At 41.3% G+C, this 18,470-nt stretch overlaps 4 protein-coding genes across 7 annotated transcripts in view; all 4 read left to right on the forward strand.

The window, feature by feature from the left end:
- Positions 1-6,660, forward strand: part of LOC130691484 (uncharacterized) — a 32,345-nt gene extending 25,685 nt beyond the window's left edge. The window contains exons 9-23 of the mRNA XM_057514432.1: positions 66-408; positions 485-838; positions 920-1,084; positions 1,181-1,828; positions 1,912-2,045; positions 2,122-2,163; positions 2,242-2,524; positions 2,601-2,801; positions 2,867-3,038; positions 3,108-3,345; positions 3,405-3,534; positions 3,608-3,794; positions 3,866-4,272; positions 4,384-4,953; positions 5,012-6,660. Coding sequence (XP_057370415.1) covers positions 66-408; positions 485-838; positions 920-1,084; positions 1,181-1,828; positions 1,912-2,045; positions 2,122-2,163; positions 2,242-2,524; positions 2,601-2,801; positions 2,867-3,038; positions 3,108-3,345; positions 3,405-3,534; positions 3,608-3,794; positions 3,866-4,272; positions 4,384-4,953; positions 5,012-5,419 — 4,282 coding nt within the window. The 3' untranslated portion in view covers positions 5,420-6,660. The remainder of the gene's footprint in view (positions 1-65; positions 409-484; positions 839-919; positions 1,085-1,180; positions 1,829-1,911; positions 2,046-2,121; positions 2,164-2,241; positions 2,525-2,600; positions 2,802-2,866; positions 3,039-3,107; positions 3,346-3,404; positions 3,535-3,607; positions 3,795-3,865; positions 4,273-4,383; positions 4,954-5,011) is intronic.
- Positions 6,661-7,251: 591 nt separating this feature from the next.
- On the forward strand, positions 7,252-9,463 carry LOC130691517 (GTP-binding protein Di-Ras2-like). The gene is made up of 4 exons (XM_057514476.2): positions 7,252-7,561; positions 7,808-8,032; positions 8,277-8,441; positions 8,648-9,463. The coding sequence occupies exons 1-4, from the start codon at positions 7,424-7,426 to the stop codon at positions 8,735-8,737; spliced, it is 618 nt and encodes a 205-aa protein (XP_057370459.1). The 5' UTR covers positions 7,252-7,423; the 3' UTR covers positions 8,738-9,463.
- A 47-nt stretch (positions 9,464-9,510) lies between these two features.
- Positions 9,511-10,387, forward strand: LOC130691520 (uncharacterized). Its single transcript, XM_057514479.2, has 2 exons — positions 9,511-9,646; positions 9,737-10,387. Exons 1-2 carry the CDS (start codon positions 9,635-9,637, stop codon positions 10,199-10,201), a joined length of 477 nt encoding a protein of 158 aa, XP_057370462.1. The 5' UTR covers positions 9,511-9,634; the 3' UTR covers positions 10,202-10,387.
- Positions 10,388-11,804: 1,417 nt separating this feature from the next.
- Positions 11,805-18,470, forward strand: part of LOC130691485 (uncharacterized) — a 29,737-nt gene continuing 23,071 nt past the window's right edge. For 3 of the 4 annotated variants that reach the window (XM_057514433.2, XM_057514439.2, XM_057514441.2), the window contains exons 1-2: positions 11,805-12,199; positions 12,277-12,403. The gene's annotated coding sequence lies outside the window, so the exon portion shown is untranslated. Of the gene's footprint in view, positions 12,200-12,276; positions 12,404-17,993; positions 18,371-18,470 lie in introns of those variants that run through there. The other variant, XM_057514434.2, reaches the window with a different exon arrangement.

The raw sequence follows: 18,470 nt of genomic DNA on the forward strand, positions 1-18,470 counted from the left end.
ACTTGCAAGGAACTTGAACATCGAAAGCTTAATTTTGATTTTATTGTCCACCATTTGTATTGCAGACCCAATTCCAACCGGCTGCAGTTCATTCTTTGGAATTCTGAAAAATACAATATGAGCTGGTCAAATGTAGCCCAACAGCACGGACCGATGACGGCGGCTGTTAGAAGCGGAGCCGTCGCTTCGATTCCAAACCGATCGGCTACCGGATTTGGATTTCCTTGGATTGGCGGCAGGAAAAGGTTGCCACGCAGTGTAGCACCGTTCACTTATATCCCACAACAGTGGAATAACTCCTACACGTCCTTCGTCCATCAAATCAACTCCCGGATATGGAAGGTGCAGGGTGAATCAATCGTCATTCGAAACATCAGTATCGTCCAAGTTCCGGCTTTAATTATCGAGGTTGTCTTTGTTTTATTCTTTTAAATTTAATTATTAACCGTATGATTAAAACGTTCTGTCTCATCCATGCATCTAGTGGGTTAAATTGGATGTTAAAGGCCAGGTGCGTGAAGGCTATCCCTTCACGGTGGCGTGCAACGCTAACGGTTCGGGCAAGAAAGATTTGAAGATGGGCTGGTATAAGGATGGCCACCGGATAGATGATTCGTTTGCACTCCTACGCAACGTGTCCATTTTTGTTCACCAACAACAGGACTTGCGTGGATTTTTCACGCTCTACTTGGAAGTGAAACAAGCATCGTTATTCGACCGTGGTGAATTTGAATGTCGGGCCAAGGATTGGGGACAGACTGCCCGCAAGAGTGTCTTTCTCGACGTCATTACGCCACCGATTCTCGATCTGATGCCCATCAATCCGGTTGTTCTTCCGGTAAATAATACTAATGACTTTTCCGCTTTCAAAGAAGATCCCCTTAGTAAGTCGTTAAATTACCATTGTCACGCCTTGCAGGGTACGGCAGTGAATTTGACGTGCCGGGACGAAAACCATCTGGCGCGACGTACAACCACCAAGTATGTCTGGTTGAAAAATGGCCAGCCCATTGAATCGTCGTGCGAAGAAATCATCGAAGACTTGACACCAGTCGGCAGTTTGTTGAAAATCACCTCGATCCAGGTAAAATGAGTTCCAAAACTTGTTGCTTTTTTTTTTTTTTTGTTCGTTTGGTTATCTTTCATTGACTATCAATGTCCTTGTTTCATGGATCGCTAGCTTAGCACCAATTACACATGCCGAGGGGAAAATGGAACGAAGGTTGTCAACAAGACGACGCAAATTTTTGTCGCTAGTCAAGAAAGATCCTGTCCCCAACAGAAAAGCCGTGGTGTTGAATGGCTTAGGACGGCTGTTGACATCACCAATTACCAGTTCTGCCCTGCTGGATATGTCGGTGTGGCTAAAAGACATTGCTTTGCTGTAAAAGAGTTGCCGGGCGACGATGGAGAGGCGCTTCCAGCAATGCGGCTTTTCTGGAGTTGGGGAGAACCAGATTTCTCCAATTGCAGCGATCGTAATCTTACCGAAATATACCGACAGCTGAAGTTGATCACTTTGGGCTATATCGTCACTGACGTCCCATCCATCATTAATAAGTTCGCCGATTTCATCGAATCGAAATTGAAAAGTATTGCAAAATCCAATCGAAACGCCAACGCGAAAAAGTCACAAAACGAAGATACCGCCCCATCTTATCTACCTGGCGAAGGGAACGCGTTACTGGAAATAGCCATGAGTCTCGAGGCTTTTCTTTGGAGAAGGACGGCAGTCTTACCTCAGGCTTTCTGGAATTCGACTGCTGTTCGTTATTTATACGCGCTCGACGCTCTATTGTCCATGCCGCAAGACATTTTCGGTTTGGATGTGAGTAAATCGTTTTCCGGAAGAAGAAAAAGATAGTGTGTGCGGAAGCAGCTTGACGGTCTAATTTATTTCTTGTTTGTCAGAGTTCATTGCCGATCCTGCGTTTCATTCAGAATCACCTAGATCTTCTGAGCATCAGTCCTAAAGGCGGAGATCTTCTTGGCAGTATTCAATCGCATTTACTGGAGAACAGCGATTTTGACGTTGATTGTGATAGGTAAATTGCGTTCGCTGTCGGCTGGGTTTTATTTGGCTGATTAATCGTACACTGCATTTTTATGTTCTATGTCCAGGAAACAGTTCAAGTACAAACGACTTTTGCCAGTATCGCCAAGGTATTTTTACAACGTAGGAAGTTATAGAGTGCAATTTCGTATTGATACATTTTTACTTCTTTTTACGTGACCATTTAGCCAAACAGAATTCAAAAATCTCAGACAACTGGCACCAGCCCAGTTCTTTCTCAATAAATCAAACGGGCACAACATTTCGATTGATTTCCATTCGATAGAACAACTGCAAATCAAAGGAGGTGAATATCTTTGTGCCCTGTTGCAACTCCAACCAACAAACCATTCCCAAGGATGGGACATGCATTCTTGTTCCATCGAACGGTTGTCCGATCCGGCTGCCTTCCGTTGCCATTGCCGCCATCAGGGTACTGTCGTGCTACTCTACGCCGTAAGGAACAATGAGGTATGTTATGAACTGTTGATGCGTATTACAACTTGATCATTTCTCTCAATATGATTTCCTCTATCGTGCTGTTTAGCAGAGAGAAAATTCAGCATTCGGCTTGTGGAAAGTCGTTTACTTTGCAGATTCAGTTAGCATTTTAGTCGTCGTTTTTGGTCTCGTGACTTTATGTGCAATGTGGTACCAACGGCGTTGCGTGTGGTTATGGTTTCAAATCCAAGTGGGAGTCTCACTTTTGCCGCCATCGTCCATTTATGTCCTGCAAACTAATGTTACCGTAAGTAACGCAATATAATTTGCTGTAAAGCGATGAAGTAATCTGGAATTTGTTGTTATTTTCAGGTTGCCAATCCGTTCTGGACTATCCTACTAACTGCAGCGACGTATCAATATGCAGCCACCGTTTGGGCCATGATTATGTACTTGAAGATGAGTGTTAATAAGGGTCCCTTAGAACAGGCGATGGCGGGTAAACTGAGCCAGAGTAATCTCAGACTGGTTGGTTTATCGTTAGGTAATTCCATAATGTTATTAACTGAAAAAGCGTGACAATTGGTGCGATTCAATTTCTCGGATCGTGCAGGCGTTCCGTTGACGTTATCAGGGGTCCAGACTCTCATAGAGGAATTCTCAGTTGGCCCACCGTTCACCAGCTGGATTTCCCAGCTCACCTCTTTCTCTGGGATCTTTTTCTCGTTGGTTTATTGTACTTTGTTTGTCACCATCCTATCGCTTTACGTCACGCTAACAAGGGAAACGGATAATTCGGCTGAAAAGTCCAACACTTTCACAAAGGACGGCCATAACGTGATGGGCAATAAGTAAGCATTATCCTGAGCAGCATTTGGTTTAACCACTGACTTAACAGTTTTCATTCTAGTATTCGATACAGCCATTGTTGTCCGATGCTTGCTCTGCTGGGTGTAATGGTCACTGGATCCATGTTATGTCGCTTCCACTGGTTGTCACTTGGCATCCACTGTGTCGCCGCGTTTTTTCATCTGGTAGCTGTACGTATGAACTGACTTGCAATTTTTATTTGCCATATCATTTATCAGTTACATTGATGTTTGTTTTCCTCAGGTCTTTTTGGCGATCGCTGTGATATTTACTTTTAGCGGTGCAAACGATGTCCGCGTTTATTGGTGTTTTTGGCGTCGGAGTAAATTGCCCGAAGGTGATACAGTAAGCGAGTTGTTAAACGCAACAACGATGGTCGAGAGCCCACAACGGAAAAGCTTGTTGTCGACAGAGCAACATCCATCAGAAGGTAACTTTCCGTTAAACGGATTTCGAATGAAATGGGCTTGAAGTTTGCTCCGTTTCTGCTGGGGCTGGCAGGACTAGAGGTTCCCAACCGGACAAGGCGGACAAGTCGGCCTAGCTTGGATGGTACACCTTTTCCCGTTCCTAATGGAACAAGAAGATTTTACCGTTCCGGTCCAGCTTCGTCGCCATTGCTTCAGAGAGCTGGTCTAGGTCCCGACGTGATGCGAGCGTTTAGCCAGGAACAAGAAGCTGCCCAACAATTGCTTGGCAATGCTTCAACAGGCCGTCAATCTGACATTTCACCCTCAGAGGCAATCACAGGACATGGAGATCTGACAAAATCCAATAGGGATCGAATAAACTCCACTACAATTTCGGAGGGAATGCAGCCAGACGACCTGGATTCAGGATTCGGACCCAGTGGCGGAGGAGGAAGTCAGAAATTTTATGGATTAGATAAATTCTCCGACGCTTGGAAGGTACGTCAAACATAATTAATATTTAATTTCAATATCAAGAGGGCCATGATTTTCAGAACAAGATGATGCAGCAGCACACATTGCTAATCCAAGCTATTTTTTTTTTTTCAGTTCCTTGGCAGGATTCGATGGAGGCTACCGCAATTCGGATTCAGTTCAAACGGCAGCATTAGCGGTGGAGGCTCATTCCGCTCGCGACAAAGCACGATGAGTAGCGCAACAACGGCCGATTTTGGTGGTGAACGAGGTGGTAGCGTGACAACAGAAGAGACGGAAATTCCAATTCGGGAAGCTGAAGACCTCGAATCCCTGATGGCTCCCTACAGACTGCGACGGTCAAGAACGCGCTGGTCTGAAGACTATGGCCGAGAAAATGAGCTTGATTCCAGCGAAGTCAGTAATCTTACTTTAAAAGCCAAGCCCTTTAGGGGCCGCTGCTTCATTCGTTGTTCGCCGGAAAAGAACGGTTCCAATGTCCTCTGGAGCCATCGCTGTCAGGAAGCTGACGCGACCAACAGACCAACAAGGTGGATGCCTTTACAACACACATGTTGCGAACGTTGCTGGCACAATCCGGAAACTCCAATTTGCGAACTCTGTCTTGCCGATAGTACTCCGACCCAGCTTCGATCGGGAACTTTACTCGTCCGAGCCGTTGTCGAGAATCCTCCCAAACTGCCTGTAAGGTTACTGTTTTTAATGGGTTAATATAAAGAACTCAGTTATCATTTTCTCGTAGAATAAAGATGTATGCGAGTACTTGGAAATGGACCCCGCTGGAAGCCTGGCAATTGATCAGCAACGCGCTAAACGGATACAAGTCTACTACAATACGACTATCGAACCAGTGCCCCGAACTAAAAACAGTGATGAATCAAACAGTACCAATAAAGATAAGATGATTGGCTCGACTTCTTTCATCAAATCTGCTTGCGCCTCGCCTTGTTTGTCGCGCCAAAAGAAAATCATCAGCGGGCGAATCATGAAGAAATATCGACTCTCGTTGCGCAACGTTGTGCATTCCACCCAGCAGCAACTACAGCAACGGAAAGTGAATGAATCGGGATCGACCGATTTTCCAGCAGAACGTCTCACACTAAGGGACCAAATAGTTAGCGATGCCCACGCCCCGCCTACTGAAAACTGAGTCCAAGTCGTACTGCGTTAACGAAGTGAATTCATAAACTATGCTACCTGATTCTCCCTCTTGAGGACCATTTAAAAACATCGAATAGTAGTGATGTGTTACAAGACGTTCGTCTGCATACAACGTGCCCTAACATTGCGGCGGAAAGAGTGACACAAAAATGTGGATTGATCAAATGCAGCAGTATGGACGACGATTATTCAAAGCTTCTAGTCAACGCTTTCAGAAAACCAGTAATTGCCTCGTAAACTAACATGTACTTCAATCCAAATGAAAAATCGACCAAGTACCAAAGACTCACCCCATCCCACCTGTTCGCTTAAAGTTAGTGGTATTCATTTAAACAACTCCGTTATTACTGGTGTCTCTCATTTTTTCATTTATCTACGACCTTTCTGTCATTCTACCTCCGGATACATCCGCAATCGTTGAGTACCAGTGCTTTGTATGTTTCATTTGAATCTTTTTGGATGTCGATGTTTTCGATGAGCTCTTTTGATCGTTCAAAAGTCTGGGTCACACATTCCGTCGTGCCGCTTTTCAGTCCACATGACCAGATCGGCTTTTACTTGCATATCAACGTACTTATTAGTTTTTGTGACGGCAGCTCAAATTAGTTCGCACCTCTGTTTTGTTTTTGGCTTTGACGGCTATTATATTCCTCAATAGCGTGATCCTCAATGGCTTTGCTGCAAATATTGTCATGGGGTTGTTGGCTTTACCCAGTGGGTGCACAAAAAGAGCGAAGCGATATGAACGAAGTAAATGAAGGGACGATTGAAGAAAAGGTAGAAGTAGTCCTGTTGCGGTAAGCGCTTTTGTGTTGAGCTGTTTGGGTTTTTTTGTTTTTGTTATTTGCGTTTCGCATTGTACATAATTGAAACCGTCGATATTTATTTATTCGAAGAAGGGCTAGTAGTTTTAGCTTCTTGCGCTGAAGCTAATGCTCTTCCTTTCCATGTAGCAGTGGCTGAAGAGGTATGGAGCCCCACCTTCCTCTTAATTAAGACGCTCAATTCGTTTGGGTACCTTGACAACGTTTGTTTTTAAAAACAAGCAGCCGTTCATAATTGGAAGTTTAAATGCAAGATTCAACTCAATATGCAGTATAAATAATATACATGGAGCTTAGCTTATGTTTTGTGGCGAGTATTCCGCGCTCTTGATTGTCAATGTAATTGTCAAAATGAAATGCTTGTGTGGCGACTCGCAAGAAATAGACTTGTGTATTTTTCTTGCAATTCACGCTCATTTGTACCAGAAATTCATCGAGATCCTCGACTGCTAATTTTCATCTTCAGTTTCTTTTTTTAGCTTTCGACACACGTATCTGTTCGAGTGAAAGAAAATCGATTCATCGTCACCGGTAATCTGAAGATTCGGCTAATTGGGTGGACAGTTAAGACATTGAATGTGTTTTTGTTGTAGCATCGAATCCTAAGGAGGGGATCCTTCATCATTCAAGAATAATTTTTAAAAAATCGAGATTTCAATTTGTTAAAACTTTTATCTTTACCAGAGCTGTTGCAATGTGGTGGTTAAGATTTCCCCGCATTAGATTTTAATAATCACATTTTCTCTTTTTAAAAATAGGTTGGCATGACGTAACGCAGTACAGATAGCTTAGTTCAGAACCCACTTCCCATTTCCGGATGTCGATTTTTGTAAAACTAAGCAAGTGTGTGTTATGGTTGAAAAACACTAATATTCTACTACGGTATACGGGTAAGTGTACATGTTAATCAGTCATCATTTTTGTCATTTGTTCTAGTGCCGAACAGCAGAAAATTAAAGGAAACATCTTTCTACAGTTAAATTTCTGCGTTGGCGACAGCTGTGTGATTGGCCGCAACCAGTTTCGCAGCACCTACCTACACCTACCTACACCTACCTACACCGCTGATCTTTCTTGAATGCAAATTCAAAATCGTAAACCCAGTAGTTATCAGCTACAATAGGCAATCCAACGAAGCTATCTGCAACAGGATTACCATCGTTAATGGCATGGCGAACCAAGACAACCAATATCGAGTGGTAGTGTTTGGCGCTGGGAGAGTTGGCAAATCATCGCTTGTCCTCCGCTTCCTGAAGAACACCTTTCCCCAATCTTACGTACCCACCGTCGAAGATTTTTATAGTCAAGTAAGTCATTACATCCAGTTCATTTTGAAAATCTAGAAAAATGGAACGATAGTTACCTATCTAAATGCGAGAGGTTTGAGTAAATTTTGTAGATGGGCAACTTATTATTAAGCTTTGCTTGCTTGGGGCAGTCTGGCAGCTAAAGTCGCTGCTGCACATAAGTCCTCTGGATATACAACCATGATTTGTAATGTCTGTTATTAAAAGCTTATTTTGTCTTACATTTTTTTACGGGGTATTTGTTAGAACGTGGAGTTCCTATCCTATACCCTCAATGGCCAGTGGATACCATGCAAAGAGAATTCGGTGTGCAATCTTGAGATCGTTGACACGGCGGGTAGTTATTCTTTCCCAGCCATGCAACGACTCAATATTTCCAAAGGACATGCCTTCATTATGGTTTATTCCGTAACATCAAGACAAACTCTAGAGCAACTCGAGTCCATCTGGGAAACCATCCTCGAAATTAAAGTAATTATTTTTTTTTCCTAGTTTACTACTTGGTTTGTACGTTCTTGTATGGCTTTTCTTGGAAAGTGGCGTACGTATCTTTCTAGTTATTTTATGTGATATACGAGTTTTCGTTTCTCTCTTTTTTGTCTGTACAAATGAGTTGAACTCTAGTCAATGTCTTCCGCACAACTTCCAAAATTAATTATCACATTCCGTTGAAAAATTTGTTTCTCAATTATTTTGCTACTTCGCAAAATATAAGGGATCGTTAGACAATGTACCTTTAATGCTGGTTGGCAACAAATGCGATGAAATAGAAGCGCGTGAACTCACAATCGAGGAGGGCCAAGAACAAGCACGTCAATGGTCGTCCTCCTTTATAGAAACTTCAGCCAAGGCCAGCTACAACGTCAAAAAACTCTTCCGGGTACGTTGATTTTCACGTGTGCCACCTATCACCCATCCAGTCTATGCAGAGAATGGCGTGTTCATCCGAATCTGTATTTCGTACAAAAGATTTTTTATTATGCGTTATTGGCATTGCGAGACAATATTTATAAATGTTTAGTGTATCGTCCTGGTATGTTACAGTGCTATTAACTAACATGGCCTTTATTCTATTGCTTGCTAAAGGAGCTGCTGCTTTTGGAGAAGACGAGAAGCTTACGTATCCCGCAGGATTTCCAAGAATTAAGAATAGCGAACGCGAAAAGTTGGCCTTAACACACGACACATTGTATTGGATTTAACGCCGAGAAAAAAAATTCTTAATTCTTATCCCTTTACAAAACTGAGGAAACTGTGGATGGTTTTTTTATTTGTTTTTTAGTTTTCTTAAATTTTTTATTTACCATTGCCCGTACAGCTTGATTTGAGTCTTACTTGCCTGTGCGGAAAAAAATGGCTGATTGTTCGTCACATTAGCTGTATTTCTAAAATTGATGGTGTACACTTTACGCAGACGCCGTCTCTGTCGGTGGGAGTTATACAGTTAACAGATAACCAGCACACGAATCGTCAAGAGCGATCTCTTCCGGCTGGTACAGCTTTCTGTGAAATCACAAATACGTTTATGGTATAAGGAGTGTGAGCTGTCGTTAATCTATTCGTTAAATTTTTCTACACAAGACGATGTAAAATGGGTGCTCGATGCTGTTGTCCACATGGGAATGTGGTAAAGAATTTCCAAGGGAATCTCAATGTTTCAGCATGATTACGATCGAATGAGCATGGATGACCACGACATCATCCATGAAGGGCAAGTTTAACTAATGGCGTTTAATGTGTGTTTTGCGGAATTAAAGACCACACAGATGCATACAGCAATATCTTGCTTTTGTTTGTCCCTCACCTCTTGTACGATGTATGCGCTATTTCTTAAAACTATCCACCTTGTTCCCACCGTCGATATTTATTCTTGGGACAGTACACATCTAATGTTCTTGAAAATGGCCACAAACAGAATTTCAAGGTTAATCATGCGAGACGCATCGAAAGATTGCACAGTATCGTTAAGAGACGTTGCAAAGAGAAGGTATAAATAGTTCTTGGTAAGTGCTGGACGAACATCAGTTCCTCACCCGACAGCCTTCGTTGCTTATCTATTTTTCCTGTTCGGAAATGAATTTCCTCGTAAGATTTGATTACACGTTATCATTTTTTAAAATTTAACCTAGAATCATAAGGTGCTGAGCTACATAACTTCTTATTTTGTGCGCACAGATATTATTGGCTTGCCTTCTTGCGATGGTCATCGCCATCCAAGGAACACCAGCAATGGAACCCAGCACTAACATTGAAGTTCCCCCCGACCAAAACGTGGAAGACTGGTATTATCGCACCTACTACGGTCACTATTACAATCCATACGGCTACTACGGTCATGGATATTGGCGTGGACGCCGCTCTGTTGAGGAAAAGCAGCCGGAAGCCTCGATCAACATGAAATTTGGTATTACTGACCAAGATGTCAACCAATACTTTAATCGTGGGTATTATGGCCACCATAGTCCCTATGGTGGACACGGACGTCGGCGGGGTCGTTACGCTACCAAAGATCAGAGTAGTGAGGCATCTTACTACCCCGGCTGGGGATACAAACGCAGGAACTCCGGCAGCTATCCTTACCGCCATTCTTATTATTATGGTCACTATCCAGCATCTTTTTCTTATGCCTATAGCCATTAAGCGACAATTCGACAATCGTAGTATCGTGAACAAAAAACGATTTAGAAACGTTATCGTAGTCTAATCCTTCTACTAACATCTTCTGTGGGGTCTGTTGGCTAACACAATGGCTTTCGTGGTATTTGGTTGTGTTATTCTTATGTACACAATACACTCATTGTTGACATCCAGACTATCTTTACAAAATATGAGGAAGAACTAAGGCAACTTCAATTGCCTAGCACTGCAAACATTGTAGCTAGTTATCCTGACAAGTACAACTGTTTATAAACTGTTCACTGATTGCAGCGTGACTAATTGTCTTTTTGCACGGCTTCACCCATCCTTTGTGCGGGTTCTTGCACAAAAGCGTTACATGCTGATATCGTTAAATACGCGCAAGACCCAACTTAGGGCTGGAAAGCCTTAGAAGACGACGAATATTTGAGCCAAGTGTTATATACGAACAGCAGCGTGAACCGAGGCGCGCCCGGAAACTATTGTGCTTTTGTATTCATTCATTGGCAAATGGGAGTTTCTATTTTCCTTTCTTTCTTGGCTAAATTATTGTCGTCTGATCAAATTATATCTAGTGCAATACGATTACTGTTACGTTTTAACGTTTGTCGATCAATAACAGCAAACATTTTCATATACGACTTCGACCAAAGCTAGTTGTTTGAAAATGAAACTAACCTGCAATTTGTGGTACGCAGTATTATTCCAAATGTTCGCTCCGATTCATGATTCCCCAGACGACAATTTCCAAATGTTGGCATATTCTATTACATCAGAAGCAGAAACGAGACAATGTCTGTAGCTAATAGTTGTATCAGAATCAAAATCGTAGTATCAGAATGTTGGGACATTTCTCGTATACAAACATTGGTTTTAATTACCAATATCTCGTTACCTCGATTGAAAATATAGTCCTGTTTCGAAACGTACGATGCCCTGAAATTCAAGGCAAATTCTTTGTGGTTTTTCAAGATTTTGTGAGAGACTGACAATAATGGCATTGAGGGCCAAAGTATATATAGCCAATCAAATCTCTAGTACAATTAATTCTCCGACTGGCCAGACGCTGCTTGTATCTCTTACCTGCTCGTATATGAAACTGAGTTAGTTAATTGCCACATCTGTTCCATTTCTTCGTTTAAACTTATTCTTTTATAGCAATTAATGTTAATGTCATTTCTTGTATTAGTAGGGATTCAAGGTCGCATCGGCTTACCTTCGGCCTTGGCCTTTGCCTGCATAAAACCAAAAGACAAAATGCCAATGTACAAATTTTACTATTGGTAGCTTCAACACCATCATGGCCTTAATTGAAATTAAACTGATATTGTTTTGATCGTGATCCTCATTTTTTTAATGTCTGCCAAAACTTTGGCCATCACAGTTTTGCAGTCGGAAAAATAACATGCCCATATGCCATGATGCCAAATAATTCTATTACAAATTGTGTGCTATTGTGGCAATTGGCAACTATGCCGTCCCCGAGTAAGGGAAACGCAAAGACAATGCAGTCGCGCGGTACAGAGAGCTCCGTATAGTCGTACAGCTGCTGCCGTGGAAACAGGGATGCAGTTTCAACAAGTCGTTTCTTTATTTTCTCCAGAACAGTCCATTGTGTCTTCAGCAGAAATAAAATTGACAGACATAAAATACCTGTGGCCACAAAAGAAACTTTCATCGCATTTTATTGCGTAATTGTGTTTTTCGAAGGACAATTGTACTGAGGAACGGTAGCTTTGCAAGAAGAAGTTTTTTTCTCACATGGCTTGTAGCACAAAAAGGCTGGGTTCAGAATTGATGGCCGTTCAGGTCAGGTATTTACAGCGTCATGTTAAGGAAGGGTTTAAAAAAACGTGAAATAGAGGGAAGGGTCGCCTGGAATCCATTAAGAAGACCGTGACGAGAGAATTTCCAGTAGTACAATGTGCTGGTGTTCACGTGCAATGTATATGAAGACAACCATGGCTGTGAAACCCGAATGGGTGATAGTAAAGTTGCAAGGTAAGACTATTTTCTGAAACTGCCAAGCTGACAAATTATTCACCAATATTTCATTTACACATGTGCATTCATTGCAGTTGTTTCCTGTTCTCGAATTCGCGCACAGCCAGATGGAATCGTTTTCCTTTTCAACTTCATGAAAGGATTAAGCTCTTTTGGCGGAATTCTTCCCTACCTGGAGCACCGGAGTTCTTTATTTAACAGGTTAGTCGGCATATTTTAACATTCTTCTTGAATTGTTCGCTAACGACGGTGTCCATAGGTATATTTTCTTGAGTAACTAGTGCGTGTGGATCGAAGAGCATTTTCACCAATGCAGAATATTTTGTTTGCTGTTAGGGTTATACAAGTTTACACTAAGAAGGTTGCTCTTGTATGAGGTCGCCTTTACGTGTAATAACAGTGATCGTAATGCCGTATAGGACATGTCTAAGTAGGTTTTGTTGCGTTAACCTGATCAATAATCCTATATCTTAGTGTTAGGCCTCTTTAATTTCTTCCACTTGCTGGTTAATCTCCTCCACCTCCCCCCCACAAACGTGCGAATTTCTGCCGATTTTGGAGAATATTTATTTTAATTTATTCATCTGTCATAGTGTCGGGTGTCAAAATCGATAAAAGTCCAATAATATTAGCTTTGGCGATGTCGTTGCCAAAGATAATTTCATGTCAATCTTGTGTACAGTCCAAATTTCAAAACATTCATAGAAAAGCAATCATATCTTTGCTGCGTCTCATCTCCGTTTTCTGCACTTCATATGAATTTTTTTTTCGTTTTGAATCAGTTCTTTTTCACTATAGTTGTGGCCTGAGGTATCCGCACGAACGATAACAATGTAACAAAATCAATTTGAGATCTTGCTGGTAAAAATCCGTATTCTTTTGAACTATGCCTGTCGTACATGATTTGGCTTTTCTTGCAGTATTTTCGGTTTATAGGAGACATCTTGTATGTACAGTATGTCTCCTTAATACCTATTCACTCTCGTTGCGATTCTTCTCCTTCAACAAATAGCTAAAAGTTAGTGGATTTCCAAAATGCGTTTCTTTGGAGCTAGGAACCAATGCTGTAAACGCACAGTACGTGGATTACTCTACAAAGTAACATGGCAGCTTTCTTTCTTCATTGTGCATTATGTACGTGTGTGTTGAAGAATATCACGCTTGTACAACTTGCAATCAACTCTAAATTTAACCGAACTTCTTAGTGCTACTTGCCATATTGTTCACATGCAGCTCAAATAACTTTCCCACCAAGCATTTTTATCATGCCGTCGTAACGCGTCCTGTTTGCTGCCGAATCTTTCTTGAATCGATGATTGAACTTTTGATTTGAGACTTGGAACAAACTTCTTACGTTCGAGGTTGTCCAATTTCACGTGCTCTTCAGTTTGTCTCATCCATTTGCATAATTTGATTAGATAGCTAGAAATGCACTCATGGCTTTGTGGTGCATACATGCTTTGGGTGGAGGGGGATCTATTGTTAGAAAACGAATATCATTTGAAGATTCATAAATTTATAATTGCTGCGTACTCTGAAACGGGTCACATAGAACGGAATATTTAAAATGCTTTTAACTTGCACGTTTTACATGCTCCAACAGCTGTTGACCCACTATTGCGTGAGAGTTTGCGATATTATTTTTATGGTGTAGGAGGATAGTTTAAAACATGACGTGTTTTATTTGTGGGCGTTTCTCATCAGTACCTCGCCCCACAACTGTCGGGAAATTTAGGTGTACGATCAGACGGCAGCAGGAGAACACTTGTGCATTGAAGAACTCCCTCCGGTGTCCACATCAAATGTATTTAGTATTGAGCCTTTGTGGTATCCTTTACTATACTTTATGGGTCAGACTAAAGAGTCGAATGACATACCGTACACTAGAAAATTTATGGTCCGCGTATTGTGGTGCTTGGACTGTACTATTAATTATCGCCACAGCAGAAAATTCACAGCCATATTTTGTCCTATTAAATGAAAGCATAACAACTTCGTATCTAAATTCAATCGATTACAATTCAACGAAACTTGTATAGACTGAGAAACCTGGTTTGAAAGGCATTCGAGTAAAAATTGAGTTTAGAAATCAACAAGAAAAAAAAAGTGATCGATGAAAATTCGATCATTCGGTTCAGGATGCGGGACACAATTGGACTGAGCCGGAGCTAACGTTTCTCAATCTTCCATTTCCTGTAGATTTCTATACATTTTCCCCCTCCCGTTTGCAAAGCTCAGTGACCTTTTCTTTCTCCTAATCAAAGTGTTGTCGTGCATGGCCGAACCTTAACTAAACTGCCTTTATTCTAAGCGGCGTGTATTATGCGGAATTCCAAAATCAAATTCAAATAGACATAGTAAGCGTGATGTAATTATTTATTCACCTTTCGGTAAAAGCGACAGGCGTGGTTTTATCACTTCTGTGTTTGATGGTAAACAATCTATTTGCATTTTTCGACGGCTAGATTTTTTCCCCTGCCAAATCGCACAAATGAGAAATTCAAACTTCGTTTAAAATTCAAGAACTTTGAGTTAGCATTGAAAACCATATTCTTGGGTTACGTGTAAAGCTGACTGTCAAACGACGTGCAATTACGTACGCCTGTGGCAATCTCTTTAGTGAGGTTATTGCTTCTTTTGCATATCAATATTCCGAAAACCAATGACAGCTTATCGAAATTTCGTTGAAGGTTGAAGCTTTTGGTCACATGAAATTAATTCCAAAAGTTCTTTGAAGTACAGGCATCCTTTCCCTGCTAATCTCCTTGCGAACAAGCGCTTTTCCTAGCAAGTAGATCGTTGAGAACATGAATAGAAGTGAGACTAAAGCCAGTTTTTGTCTCGCTTGCACAGAGGTACACTTTCACTATACTTGCCTCCTTGCCCTTGTGTCTTATATTCTTAATAATCGTAGACCCAAAACAAACGAAATTTTAAAACTGACTAAAGTTGATGAGAGAATCGTCACCTATGCCATCAGTAACAATTCATCTGCGTTTTAAATATCAAACGAGATTTCAAAATTTTGAATAATTTGAAAACCCGTGTGTAAGCTGACAAATGGGTGAAAAGATAGAAAACTATCTTAATGCATTCATCAATTCTATCTTACAGCACAACCGTGCGTTGGTTACGTTCCTCTATTTATAAACTTTGGGGCGCGTGCTTGTAGGCAACTTGTATCTTGCTTCATATGTACACTAAGCAAAGATAGTGAATGTGTCACATGCGTGATGGATGCGACTGCAAATGGATAGTAAACTTCCTTTAGAACAAAAAATTGACTTGCTTTTTGCGAGAATCTACAGAATCTTACTCTAGTTGTTCGCTTTAAACCGTGTGTAAAAGAAGTCGGCTAAGCTCATCCGTTTTGTTTTGGGAGATCCGTCTTTGTGGCAATTTCGATTGTCTGGTTAACTACTTCTTTGCGTTGTGTCTAACTTGTAGGCGCTAAATTCCCGCAAACGATCTCCAGTTGGCACGTAATTACTCTATTGTAGAGGGTTGTAAAGACGTTGTTGTGACTCACAATATTTACTATGCGGTCTCGGAATTTGTAACTCGAATTGTCGGAATTAGTGTTAAAAATGCCCCCTCAACTGCGTGCTTACGAGACCCTTTCTATACCTATCACGTAAAAGTTAGCATCGGCCTTTGTTCTCGAAGGGGCGTTAATGGTCATTGGTGAAGATCAAGTCCGTCGACATCAATTCAGCAAAACAACCAGCCCATTCCCGTGGCAGGCAAAGTCCCACTAAGCCTTTTCTTCTTTTATGTTGCCTCGTATTTTTTTTTTTTTGTTTTTTTTTTTATTTGTGGAGGGGGATGGGTCCTTGCCATTATTTGCCTTACGTTCTTACGATTCTTTTTAGTATTTTTACCCTGCTGCTGGACTTCATTCCGATGGGTGAGGGAAATCATGCGTGGGGCACTTTGTAGCATTCTAGGGTAGAGTGTGCAACATCACCGATTCACTCGTATCACGCGGGGAATTGCAATTTCAGTGTAATCGGCCATTCTTTCATTCCTATCGCCCAACTAATGGCGATCCCACTTCTGTCACGTAGGACTTATGCGAAGAAGAAAAGCGCTGCGTTCCGCATTCAAATGTTATATACTGCGTGTTCGTAACCTTTGCCTATTGTTTTGTTGTTATTTTATTTTTTAAACTTCACTATTTTTAACAGGCCATTGCCTATTTGTCGAAATAGGTTCTTTTGCGAAATAGCTTAGTTGGCGAGAGAATATTGTTCGCCATGCTCTCCTGGATTGAATGAAATTTGGAATGTTTTAAAAACAAAGGTTACAAAGCTAGCAAACAAAGTTTGATCTGTCGCATTTTCTTTTTTCTTGCTGACAATTTCTTGGATCGTAGTCGCACTAAGACAGGACTGCTAACTAGCAACCCCTTGAGCCAACTCTGTCCTCATCCTGGTGCACCTTTTTCACGCAGCAATAACTGGTGGTTCTTATTTAAGGAATAGCCGTTTTTGTTTTCCTTGGTTTCCCTATTCGATTGGGTTGATATTATTGAGCTAGGGCTGCCTATTGATCGAAGTTTTTCCCGTTCCATTGCCTTCCAGGCATTTATGATACAGAACAACCCAACTAAACAGAATTCTTCAATCATATGGTAAATATAGGGATAGGGGAGGGAGGGCTGGTTTCAGTTGTTGTTGTAATGGCTACGCGAATCTTGCCATTACATCCGCATTTCACCCGTGACGGAATTGTTTTATCCCAGCTGTTCCTTATACGTTTTCCCCCTTATTTTAGTAGGATGGAGTTACAGTTCATCCAAAACTTGGTTCGCCTATATACAGTATATATATAAAAACAACAATTTATTGCACTAAGAATCACTGAGCCCAGAATGTGACCATGTGGTGGACGTTTCAAGTCGGTTGAATTCACATATGTATGACAATTCATATAGTTTCTCAGGCCAGATGAACCCGCACAACATTTACTGATATGGCATAGGCGTAAATACACTCGCAGGTGGTGCAGCGGATCGTTCAACTGCGGGACGCTAAGCTTTCGCCCGTAGCAGAGAAAAAGAAAGTAATAACAACCGAGCCTCCAGTAACAAACGCGTTGGAATATAACGCAATCGTATAGTGAATATAACAGGTCGATGAACAAAAGGAAGTATTTTATGTCAAATCTATTTCTTTTTTGTTTTCGGCTTCTTTTCACCGATTTTTGGTGATGAAGACGTGTCCTACGCAAACTTTTTTTTCCTCATAACACTGGAATGTCTGTTTTACTATGAGTTCTACAACACCGCATCCTCGCAGCAACATTCTCTTTTCGCTTTATAACTCCCAAAATTTCAGTTTTCCCTATTTTATTTTTGTATTTTTACAAAGAATTGCAATGCAAGAATTTCATTGCTTTGCCATTTTTCTCGTTCATCCAAGGTTCTTGTTTACAAGACGTGAAATTCTTTGAGCTATTTTGTGAAACGTCAAATATCGACCACCGGATACATCCCATTTTTCTTTTGTATCCTTTGTTTTATTGACAACGCGTTTCTCTTTTCAGTATTACAGCTCGCGTTCTGTGATTTGTTTTTTCCTTACTTTTCTCCACTTTGCCTATAGTACTCTTTCTCTGAACTGTCAAAAAAAATTTCCATTCAAGCCCAAGCCATACACGCGAAAACAAAAGCACGCACTACACATGCGTGGTTACTACATATACGTACTAAAGGACGATCCCGCCCCTACAGGCCCTTTTCTTCTTTAAACATCGGGTTTTTGGCATGCAGTCTTTCGGCGGTTGTCAGGCTCGTCGGGAGTTGTTGTTGGCTTGTTGTTTTTACTTTCTCTCTGAGTTTCAAGGCGAAACGCATAGAAGCGGATCTCTCGACTTTGTGGCAAACAAAAATTCGTACTATTTCTAACAGCAAAATTTACGGCGTTGTTTTTTTTTTTTTCGTCTAATAGATTTAAGATTTGCTTGTTGTGATAAAAGAGAAATCGGTTGAACTTAGTGGTTGCGAACTAGTGAAATTGTGACTTTACTTGCTCCAGCCAAGACGAAGTAATGGAGTAGAACCAATTCTGGTTAATAACACCTAATATAAGGATCCTCAACCCCTCAAATTTGCGGTTAACAGGTCAACGCCTGCAAATGCCGATTCACGGTTACACGTAGACCAAGGTAGAGAAAGTGAAACAAGGGTTCCTCGTATCCTGTCTATCGTAAGTTATTGTTGTTGACGCAAGTAGCGGCCGTGGGCTATCTAGCAAGAGAGCGCCAT

The sequence above is a fragment of the Daphnia carinata genome, chromosome 1 (assembly GCF_022539665.2).
Source record: "Daphnia carinata strain CSIRO-1 chromosome 1, CSIRO_AGI_Dcar_HiC_V3, whole genome shotgun sequence".
Classification (NCBI taxonomy): domain Eukaryota; kingdom Metazoa; phylum Arthropoda; class Branchiopoda; order Diplostraca; family Daphniidae; genus Daphnia; species Daphnia carinata.

What these genes read in the sequence shown, in the direction of transcription:
- LOC130691517 (XM_057514476.2), top strand. Translation starts at nt 7,424, where the DNA reads ATGGCGAACCAAGACAACCAATATCGAGTGGTAGTGTTTGGCGCTGGG. An exon ending in TCGAAGATTTTTATAGTCAA is followed by an intron (nt 7,562 to 7,807) that starts GTAAGTCATTAC and finishes GGTATTTGTTAG; the next exon opens with AACGTGGAGTTCCTATCCTA. An exon ending in AAACCATCCTCGAAATTAAA is followed by an intron (nt 8,033 to 8,276) that starts GTAATTATTTTT and finishes GCAAAATATAAG; the next exon opens with GGATCGTTAGACAATGTACC.